The 11,784-nt window shown below is 34.1% G+C and overlaps 1 protein-coding gene across 1 annotated transcript; it reads left to right on the forward strand.

The window, feature by feature from the left end:
* The first annotated feature begins 7,396 nt into the window (after positions 1-7,396).
* Positions 7,397-11,776, forward strand: prdx1 (peroxiredoxin 1). The gene is made up of 6 exons (XM_048163273.1): positions 7,397-7,551; positions 8,276-8,387; positions 8,647-8,800; positions 10,426-10,548; positions 11,118-11,248; positions 11,393-11,776. The coding sequence occupies exons 2-6, from the start codon at positions 8,282-8,284 to the stop codon at positions 11,476-11,478; spliced, it is 600 nt and encodes a 199-aa protein (XP_048019230.1). The 5' UTR covers positions 7,397-7,551; positions 8,276-8,281; the 3' UTR covers positions 11,479-11,776.
* Positions 11,777-11,784: the final 8 nt, after the last annotated feature.

Here is an 11,784-nt window from a genome sequence, read left to right on the forward strand (position 1 = left end):
CGCACACTACCAGAAGAGGCGCAGTGTGGCGCTGTCAGAGCAGTGAAAGCCCTGCACGGCCCTCTGTATTATAATGTCATATACCAACAGTGCAGATTAGTAATATTGACTGTATGTTTTTGACTAATGTGTGATTAGTAAGCTGATATATGATATATTGGGGGGCATTTTTGTCTGATTCGGATTTTCAAAAATACATAGGCTAATACATTAAAAGTAATTCATTCAGACATTGACTTTATATGTCTATGTTTACCACCTGTGTTAGCCTAGGTGGTTGTCAGTATATATATAAAAGGTACAAAACAGATTTTAGTAGCAGTGTGGCCTTACTAATTTTGCAGAGTAGTATTTGAAATATTTCAAAAATAATCAGTAATTTGATTTGGTTGTATATATAAATAATTTTAAGGCTATAGCAAGGCTCTCTTTTCCCACACAGGAATAGCTTGCCTCTGTGGAAATGTGACATCTGCTGGTGGCCATGTGATAAAATGAAGCTCCTCCACAAACTTGTGTAATAAAGAGAAACAGTTCCCATTATTACTCAGCACAGCCCTTATATTTGCTCACTTGCTTAAGCTGCATTCGATTTTGTAAACGGCTCATTCCAAACCAAATAGTATGCTGACAGACTAAAGAGTTTGGGTTCATTTATTGCATATAAAGTCAACAAACTCAACTTGATCTCAAGGTGCTATTGTTGCCTGCGACCATTTGAAGCTGACAATATCACAGAAAATAAGTAAACAAACTTCATGTGGTGATTATTAGCAAAGTGTTGAAAGAAATTGATGTTGTTTAGACTTTTAGACTTTTTAGAGTGAACCATGTGTTTTATTATTATCTTTTTTTTTCTGAGAAAACCCATATGTTTCCACATTGTTGATCACCTACATTCACCTACAGTCCTACATTCCACATCACCCTTGTGAAAAATAAGTGTGCATAATTGTTTTGAATTTATGTACTTCAAATCTTAAAAGTATATTTAAAAAAAAATCTTGTGTCACGTTTAGTGTAGTACGGAAGAGGATTAGGGCCAAGCAATAATAAAAAAAATAAAACCATCTCGAGATTAAAGTTAAATTTCGAGAAAAAACTCGTTAAATTCGAGAAAAAAGTCGAGATAAAATGTTGAGAATAAACTCATTAAATTACGAGAAAAAACTCGTTAAATTTCAAGAAAAAAGTCGAGATAAAATGTTGAGAATAAAGTAATTAAATTACGAGAAAAAAGTCATTAAATTACGAGAACAAATTCGTTAAATTATGAGAAAAATGTCGTTAAATTCGAGAAAAACGAGATAAAATGTTGAGAATAAAGTCATTAAATTATGAGAATAAAGTTATTAAATTACGAGAAAAAACTCGTTAAATTATGAGAACAAATTCGTATCTGATGAGAAGCTGAAGTGCAGGGTGATGTCATCAGAATCGTTGATCTATAATATTGGAGGTGAGAGACTATGTTTTGAATGTGAATTTTGTCATTGTTTTGAATCACACTAGCTTATAGATAACCTTAAGGCTAACATAGTCATGCTAAAAGCCAAAAAAACTTTTTGGAGGACTTTAAATACACAGTGATAGTAAACTCAAGGGTGAACAGGTGTGTTGATTGAATGAGTGTCCATAGAAACTAATGACTGGCAACAAAGAAAACTGATGACAAACAAACAAAAATTCCATGAAAGTGAAACTAATACAAACTAAACTGAATGTAGTTGTGACAACTTGCAGATAATATATATAATGAAATAAAATGCCTCTTAAGTGTACTTTGTCACAAAATTAAGATGAAGTAGAGTTCAAAAAGATTTCAATTAACAAAAGGGTCTCTTACATTTACGCTTTTATCCAAAGCAACTTACATTGCATTATTCTATACATTTGTATGTGCAATCCCTGGGACCAAACCCATGACCTTGGCATTGTTAGAGCCATGCTCTAACCACTGAGCTACAGGATAGCTCTTAATGAAAGCAAACTCAGGTAATCCATGAAGATGAAGGAAATATAACAGCATGTTCAGTGCTGCCAATTTAGCAATTTTGTCGTTAGATTTAGCAACTTCCCCGCCCCTTTTGAGACTTTTATCAAAAGCCTACCGACAAATCTAGGAACTTCTTGGACAAACCTTTTCTGGATTCCGTGACTCGCCTGATCTATATTTATATTAATATAGATCAGTGGACTCACCACTATGACATCATTGTTTGTTTTCATGAATTGTGGGGACATTCCATAGGCAAAATGGTTTTTATACTGTACAAACCATTCTATCCCCCTACACTACCCCTACCCCTAAACCTACCCATCACAGGAAACTTTTACTTTCTCAAAAAAAAAAAAAAAAAACTCATTCTGTATGATTTATAAGCCTTTTGAAAAATGGGGACATGGGGTAATGTCCTCATATGTCACCCTCTCCTTGTAAGTCATACCCATGTCATTATACAAATTTGTGTCCTGATATGTCACAAAAACATGCACACATGCACAATAACCGACAAACACAAAGAGGAGGTGAGGAACTTAAATACACAGTGATAATAACGAGATGACGAACAGGTGTGATGATCTGTGATGAGTATCCATGGCAACTGATGACAGGCGGGAAACTAAGACAAAGAAACACATGTGCCTGATGAAAACAAAACTAAAAGTCCATGAAAGTTTTACTTCAATGTACGTAAATTATTATGTTTTAATATTATTTTGTCTAGTGTGTAATTTGATAATACATTGATATTACAAGTTAATATATTTCAAATATACTAAAAAGTAACTTTATTATTAAGTGATATATTTACATAGCCAACATGCGTACAAGTTTTAATAGAAATTGCATCAAAGTATATTTTAGTTTACCATTAAATGCTTGTCAGTACCTTGCAGTCCACTTTAACCATATTTCAAAGACGTAGAAGTACTTATAAAATTACATATAAAGATATATAAAGTCCATGGGTCAAAAGGGTTTATTTATTTTGTTTAAATATTCTATGGAAGTCAGTGGGGCCCGTCAACTCTTTGGTTACGGACATTCTTCAAAATATCTTCTTTTGTGTTCAGCAGAAGAAAGAAATTCATACATGTTTGGAAAAACTTGAGGGTGAGTAAATGATGAAAGAATTTTCATTTTAGGTTAAAGGATTAGTTCACTTTCTAATTAAAATTTCCTGATAATTTACTCACCCCCATGTCATCCAAGATGTTCATGTCTTTCTTTCTTCAGTCGAAAAGAAATTTTGATGAAAACATTTTGATGAAATTTTGATGAAAAGGTTTTTGATGAAAACATTCCAGGATTTTTCTCCATATAGTGGACTTCAATGGAGCCCAAACGGTTGAAGGTCAAAATTACAGTTTACATGATCCCAGATGAGAAATAAGGGTCTTATCTAGAGAAACCATTGCTCATTTTCTAAAAAAAAAATAAAATTTGATATGTTTTAATCATAAATGCTCATCTTGAATTCCAGCAGTGTAGACACTGCTAAGTATATTACTGCCCTCCTCAGGTCAAAGTTTGAACTAAATTGTCATACACAATATTCTAGTGCAAGTATATAACAATTAGTTCAAACTTTGACCTGTGGAGGGCAGTACTACACTTAGCAGTGTCTACACTGCTGGAAATCAAATAGAGAAGAAGAAGAAGAAGAAGAGAGCTAGTTCAAGATGACCATTTATTATTAAACCTTATATAATTTATTTATTTATTTTTTTTTTTTAAGAAAATGAGCGATGGTTTCTCTAGATAAGACCTTATTCCTCGTCTGGGATCATGTAGAACGCTTTGAAGCTGCACTGAAACTGTAATTTTGACCTTCAACCGTTTGGGCTTCATTGAAGTCCACTATATGGAGAAAAATCCTGGAATGTTTTCATCAAAAACCTTCATTTCTTTTCGACTGAAGAAAGAAAGACATGAACATCTTGGATGACATGGTGGTGAGTAAATTATCAGGAAATTTTAATTAGAAAGTGAACTAATCCTTTAACTATCGCGCCTTTAACAGTGATTAACAACTAAGGGCAGGGTCAGGTGGGCCAGTAGATAGGCCCCTGCATTTACATGTGATATGTCATACCTCACTGATGTGATGATATGAATCCTCAAGTTCTGTTGTTTATGCTGCTATTTGCGCATGTAAAACTGAAATGAAATTTTGGTATTTTTAATGTGTCACAGACACTTATCCATTCTAATTTAATTTAATTTAATTCTAATTTAACATAATTTGTCAGTTAACGGTTAATGACCAGTTAACAAGTGTTAACAAAATGAGCATCTCTGAATAGGGGCCCCCTCATTTTGGGGAATAAATAAAATTATGGCTATACGCCACTGGGGTGGGGTGCCCCCCTTTCGTCAATCACTGTGACTTATTTTCGAGCCCTGAATATAAATATCTCAAAGCCAGTCATATGCTGCCGTATAATTGCACTCATTACAGCCTGAATAAATTAGACCTTGGCTTTATTTGATTAGTGTCATGCTAGTACAGCCGCACACTTCTCAGTATGAGGGATATGTAAATAAGTCCAGGCCTGCCTATGTAGTGATCCAACTGTGTAAAACAGTTCACATATGTATAACGAGACTGCATGAGGGAAAAATAGGAGTTTCCCATCACAGCAGGCACTGACAACAGGGCTCCTCAAGACAAGCAGTAACAGAGCCAGCTGCTCTAGAATAATCCCTAATGAACACCTTACTTCTGCGGGTTTAGGTTCAATCATTGTTGTTTTGATGAGGTGCATGCTGATTTTTTGATATTTGAACACTGGTCATGGAGCAATTTTGTTGTTCCATCTGAAATGTAATATGCAAAATAGCAATATATTCTGTATTTGAATTCAAACCCATATGTATGTGCAACATTTGCATCCAATCGAAAAAGTATTTTCATTAATATTTAATTTAAAATAAAACATAGCATTTCATAAGTTATAATGAGCAAATAAAGGGATGTTTTTAAATTACTTGAATGCAAAAAAAAAAAAAAAAAAAAAAACCATTTATTCTCACAATTAAGATATTTGAAATTGCATTTACAGACAATTGCATTATGTCAACATCCCCAAATGTCAATAATTTCTCAAGTCTGTTTTTTTCCCACTTTAAAAAACCGATACTGAGACCAGCCCTGGTGAAAGAGAAGTGCACTTCATTGGAATGAATGTGCACTTTTAGTGTACTTCAAATTTAAAAAAAAAAAATATATATATATATATATTTTTTTAAAAGCTGTACTTGCAGATAATAAATTATTTAAGGACACAAATAAAATACTTTTTACTTTTTTACTTTTTAAAAAAGTGCACTTTGTAATAACATCAAATTAAAAGAGATTATTGCTGAAGTGTAAAAAATGTTAAAAAAAGGCAAACTAAAAAAAGTTATAGAAGTTTAAGTTTATTATGAAAAATGCACAAAAATAATATTTTTAAATTTTGTATAAAATATGTATTTTGCAAAACATGTTTACTGTGATAAAATCAAAGCCATACATCCAAACAAGCTGTGTTCCAAATATGAGGTTGATATCTCAAAAATTGAGCTTTCAGTAAGATTTTGTTTGAACGCAGTACCAAAAGTTTCCACTAGATGAAATTTGCTTCCCATTTATTAGCAAAGCGGGTAGTTTTGATAGCGAACAATACAAGTGTGATCATTTTTTTTTCAGGACCTTTTTGAATCATGTCCATGATTTTTTATTTGTGTTCGTACCATTCTGATTAAAAAAAAAAAAAGTTAAATGTTTCACTCAAAAATGACCAAACAGGACCAGAGGATTAAAAATGTATTATAGCTCATCCAAACCATCCTATTGCTTCTCTTTCCGTGTTTGACATTTGCAAGGGGTGGCAATTTTGATTCAACCCATGCAGTTACTTGAATCTTTTAAATTTGTTCAGTTGTTATTTATCTCCCAAACAAGTGTTACTATCCAATTTAAAGTGTATTGAATCAGATTTACATTTTTAACAACCGCAAGGATCAAATAACATATAGGCCTAACATGATTTATGTCTATATCCTGATATACTTTGTGCTCTTATCAGCACTACTAGTCAAACATTCCATATTGACTCATGCTGTAGGTCTGTTTAGATATGTAATCCTGCTAAAGCATTCCTTTTATGATCTGGCATACTGAACCTTCTTTCAGTAAGCAAAACCTGGGTTATGGATGTTGCTTGTTATACATGTTCACTAAAACCTGTAATCGTGACACAAAGCAGTAGAGATGGTAATTACTAATGAGAGTTATGCTGATTATGCCCATGTTTGTTGGTTGAAAGCAGTTCCTTTTTAAAACACACGTTTGAGGCATCATTTGATCTGAAGCCCACAGCTGCGTTTTTAATATGATCTCTTTGTGTCCAGCCGCCTCTTATCAGACCCTTCATTTGGTGCCCATGGTAACTAGGTTGAGAGATGGGAGAGGGAGAGGGGGAGGTCGAGGTAAAAAGATGAAGTCTGCAAATGACAGCTACTTAACACTGTCTAAAAACAAAGAATATATGATAACTTAAACATAGAGGGAGCGTTTGGAATGCCAAGCTATTGTGTTTAGTGTACAAAGATTTATGTATGTTTGGATGAGTGCAAAGATGTATTCTCTGGGAACCCCTGCAGACAACAAGGAAGAGGAAATGAATATGAAATATGAATAAACACTAGCAGACCTTTGGCAACCCCAAAGGAATGTTAAAGCACCAGTCTGACACAAGGCAGCATGGAAAATTCCACAAAACTGTGCTTCCTCCTCCATAAGGAAACACTCTGCTTTTATCTTATGACATAGCAATTCTGTGAATGTGTTGGGCAGAAAGATTATAAAAATCTATGAACTGTTAAGTCAGTGAGGGTCTGCAGTTATGTAATCATGAAGTTGAGGAAAATCGAACTGAATTAAGAGTTACAAAACTTCTGACAGAAAGTCACACAGAAGCCCCATGACCTGAAACGTATGGCTGATTAGTTGCATTTAAAGAACAGTTCTGTTAAAGACGTTTTGCTTCAGGCAGAAGTGTTTTGCCTGTTAGTTCCTAACTGTAACACAAAAGTTTACACCATATTTAAAAATGTATTACTTTTTTTAAAGCATGAATTTCTTAGGGGCAGTTCACAATTTGTCAGACATGACTACAAATAGACTAAAATCACTGAAAGTAGATATAGTTTATAGTAAGCGCTACACGCTTGCTTACTGAAATTCATTAGCTATTTTCGTAGGAGTAAATTTGCACTATATTAGTATTTGGCTAATAGGCCTATATATAACAGTGAATTTAGAAACAGCACATCGCATGTATATACGCATGTGTTCAGCACAGAAAATGTGCAAAGTCATGCTGCCATAAACATTTCTCAGTGGTCACTCCACGGAGCATTTACTTGAGAGGCAGTGGATCTCACGGAGTATCCCAAGTATCGCGATACTTGAGCAGGACCTATTTAAACACCAACCACTGCCGTGAATTCACACTCATTCATTAACTGAGACTCTTGGAGTGTGAAGACAGTTGAAGGTATGAAATACTCTCTTAAAACTTTTGTTTTCTTTCCAGTGAAAATGCGCTTTATGAAAATTAATCGGAAGTTACACATTCTATGCTCTTGTTTTACCATGTGAATTTCCTATGTGTTTTCGTGACTGCTTTTGGTGGGAGAGTTTCGTTTTCTGTAATCTGTACATTTATGATGTCTTTATATACGTTTGAATTAATAATGCATTGTGAAATTGTTCCAGTGTGAACTTGTTTGTAAGGCGCCTACCTGTTGCACTTTCCATGGAAAGTGCTTTCAAGTTTCACTACTTTTATTTTACGTAAATGCGGAATGCTTCTGATTTGCAATAAGACCATATCTTAGTGTTAGAAAACTACGTTATATAAAATTATTAAAATGATGAATTTGTAAACAAGGTTAGGGTTAATAAGTTTCTTATTATACTTATTAGTACGTGTTGCAAATTGAGGAAATATTGAAATAACGAAAGGAAATGACTTCCTGAGGACTAACTGACATATTCTATTCTATTCTATTCTATTCTATTCTATTCTATTCTATTCCTAACAAGAAATTAATCAAATAATTAGTATTTTGCACATTCTCTTTGATCTGCATGTGTAATTTTTTCCTTTCTGAAATGTGGCATTAAAGTAACATTTTTTTTTTTCTACAAACGGATTTCCTGTTATTTCTTTTTAAAAATTGTTTTTTATGAAACACATTTTCTTTTCTTGAACCTAGAAGAAAATGGCAGCTGGAAAAGCACATATTGGCAAACCTGCTCCAGACTTCACAGCCAAAGCTGTGATGCCAGATGGACAGTTTAAAGATCTCAGCTTGTCTGACTACAAAGGTATGATTTTAACATTAGTATGGTAAAGAAGAGCTGTCAAGATACAAGCAGAATGCCCTGTAATATGTGATAGATAACGAGTATTTAACTGTAAACATGTATCTGTTATTTGCATATATAAAAAAACTCTGCAAGGAAGCATTAGCAGGAAATTCATGGGTGTGACTTTGGATCACACAAATATTTTATTTGAGATAGCACTCATTGTGTGAGTGTCCTTGTGCACTTGTGACAAATGCTTTATTGCTCTTGTTTTTAGGGAAGTATGTCGTATTATTCTTCTATCCATTGGATTTCACCTTTGTTTGCCCCACTGAGATCATCGCCTTCAGTGATGCTGTCGAGGAGTTCAGGAAAATCAACTGTGAGGTCATTGGTGCCTCTGTTGATTCCCACTTCTGTCATCTTGCCTGGTGAGCTATAAAGATAAAGAAAAAATTTCAAACTTTAAAGGGGCCATATCATACTTTTTAAAATATTTTTCCCTAAAGTCCATTGTTGCTAAAGTTTTTTTTTTTTTTTTTTTTGGTCACAAAAACCACCCTCTCTCAGACCCTTAAAACAGTCTGTTATATGCTGTTGCACCTTTAAAGGGTTAGTTCACCCAAAAATTAAAATTATGTAATTTATTACTACCCTCATGTCGTTACACACCTGTAAGACCTTCGTTCATCTTCGGAACGCAAATTAAGATATTTTTGACTCAGTAAGGCCTGCATCACCAGCAATAACACTCCCTTTTTCAATGGCCAGAAAGCTACTAAAAACATATTTAAAACAACAGTGGTTCAACTTTAGTATTATAAAGCAACGAGAATACTTTTTGTGCACCAAATATAACAAAATAGCGACTTTATTCCACAATATCTAGTGATGGGTGATTTCAAAACACCGCTTCATAAAGTTTCGAAGCTTTACAAATCTTTTGTTTCAATTCAATGGTTTGAAGCGTGAATCAAACTGCCAAAGTCACATGAACTATTGAAATTTCAAAACACTTTATGATGTAATGAAGCCTCGTTTACTGAAATCATGTGATTTTGATGCTCTGAACCACTGATTCGAAACAAATGATTCTTAAAGCTTTGAAATTTATGAAGCAGTGTTTTGAAATCACCCATCACTAGATATTGTGGAATAAAGTCACTATTTGGTTATATTTGGTGCACAAAAAGTATTCTTGTTGCTTTATAATATTAAAGTTGAACCACTGTAGTCACATGAAATGTTTTAAATATGTTTTTAGTAGCTTTCTGGGCATTGAAAAAGGGAGTGTTATTTGCTGGTGATGCAGGCCTTACTGAGTCATCGGATTTTATCAGAAACATCTTCATTTGTGTTCCGAAGATAAACGAAGGTGTTACGGGTGTGGAACGACATGAGGGTGAGTAATAAATGACAGGATTTCCATTTTGGGTGAACTAACCCTTTAAGAAACGCCCCCATAGCATGTGAAATGAACAACAGTTCTCATAACCAGGACTCTGGTTTTAAGCACAAGGTGACCTAGATCACAGATATACGTTTCTGTGCGCCAGTTTGTCCCTCTCTAATACAGGATCTGTAACAAAAATACTAGCGCACATACACAGATACATAGCTTCTTCAAGGTTGAAGTTGGCTGAACAGGATACTTTGCCAAAACTAATACTAATAACATGTTCTCACTCACAGTAAGAGGTACAGACACTCTTGTGATTAAAGATGGAAAAGTAAAATAAATGCTTTAACATACATTGAAGAAGTCATTCAAATCACTTAATATTTAGAAGGATAAATATTGATTAATAACTTGGTTATAAATCATTCAAAAGATATATATTGACGCGGCAGTGGATTCCAGAATCCACCACCTTCAGTGTCAAATAAACCTCTAAAATGTGTTATACACTATTCTTTATAGTGAAAGTTGTTCTGTGCCTAAGAACCACCTTGTCTTTAGACATTTTAAAGTGCTAACCTATTGTACAGATAGAGTTATTCAATATTCATGAACTTACCAATGAATGACAACGTTTTACCTGTGTGATCATAACAGGATAAACACACCTCGGAAACAAGGTGGTTTAGGCCATATGAAGGTCCCTCTGGTGGCAGATTCCCTCCGCTCCATTTCTCAAGACTATGGTGTACTGAAGGAAGATGAGGGTATTGCATACAGGTATGGAGGAATTACCTAAATCCAAGAAGTTTTTTTTTTTAAAAGTACCTTATACACTACCATTCAAAGGCTTTGAAAGAAATTAACAGTTTAGCATTCAGCAAGGATGCATTAAATCGATCAAAAGTGACATTAAAGACATTTATAATATTACAACAGATTTCTGTTTCAAATAAATGCTGTTCTTTCTATTCATCAGTGATTCTTGAAAATAAATGCATCACAGTTTCCACAAAAACACTGAGCAGCACAACTGTTTTCAACACTGGTAATAATAAGAAATGTTTGTTGAGCAGCAAACCAGCATATTAGAATGATTTCTGAAGGATCATGTGATACTGAAGACTGGAGTAATGATGCTGAAAATTCAGCTTTGCCATCAGGAACTAATTACATTTTAAAAAATATTCAAATTAAAAACAGTTATATAATATTTCACAGTATTGCTGTTTAAATCAGCCTTGGTGAGCATACTTTTGAACGGTTTTGTCACACAAGATTAGAATAAAACAAATCAAGATCTCTCTCTATATATTGCTATTAACTTATTTCAATTTTCTCTAACTTAGAGGTCTTTTCATCATTGATGACAAAGGCATTCTGAGGCAGATAACCATCAATGACCTGCCAGTGGGCCGCTCCATCGATGAAACCCTGCGCTTGGTTCAGGCCTTTCAGTTCACCGACAAACATGGAGAAGGTACAGCAAATTTACTCGTCTTTGGTCTGGCAGTGCTTCCTGATTTTACATACAATTCCTTTCATACAGTACAGTGTGAAATCTGTTTCCATTTTTTAAAACTAAATCAGTTTTGCCTTTTGTTGTCACTTACTTTTTCCCTAGTTTGCCCAGCCGGATGGAAGCCAGGAAAAGACACAATTAAGCCCGATGTCCAGCAGAGCAAAGACTACTTCTCCAAACAACATTAAAAAGCACACTAGGCTGTGCAGCATAGTGTAATGGTCCCTGTACATTGACTATTAACAAGACAGCAGTAGCATGAAGTACTGCTACTAGCACATCCATGTAAGAGTGGTAATTATTATTTATAGTGATATATATTGTGAGAAGTTATAGGACCAAAATGTGTCATACTCAAAATGACCTGAAATGTATTGTAACATTTAAGTTAGTAACGTGTCTTACCATCCTTTTTGTTGTGAAAACAGATGTATGTATTGTCAACAGTTTTTTTGCATTTCAAGCAATAAACCATTTTTAACATGACTATTATT

The sequence above is a fragment of the Megalobrama amblycephala genome, linkage group LG17, assembly GCF_018812025.1.
Source record: "Megalobrama amblycephala isolate DHTTF-2021 linkage group LG17, ASM1881202v1, whole genome shotgun sequence".
Classification (NCBI taxonomy): Eukaryota; Metazoa; Chordata; class Actinopteri; order Cypriniformes; family Xenocyprididae; genus Megalobrama; species Megalobrama amblycephala.

Bases quoted from the DNA above. Each gene is read 5' to 3' on its own strand.
- prdx1 (XM_048163273.1), top strand. From the start codon at position 8,282: ATGGCAGCTGGAAAAGCACATATTGGCAAACCTGCTCCAGACTTCACA. The intron at 8,388-8,646 runs GTATGATTTTAA...TCTTGTTTTTAG, and splicing joins CAGCTTGTCTGACTACAAAG to GGAAGTATGTCGTATTATTC. The intron at 10,549-11,117 runs GTATGGAGGAAT...TCTCTAACTTAG, and splicing joins GATGAGGGTATTGCATACAG to AGGTCTTTTCATCATTGATG.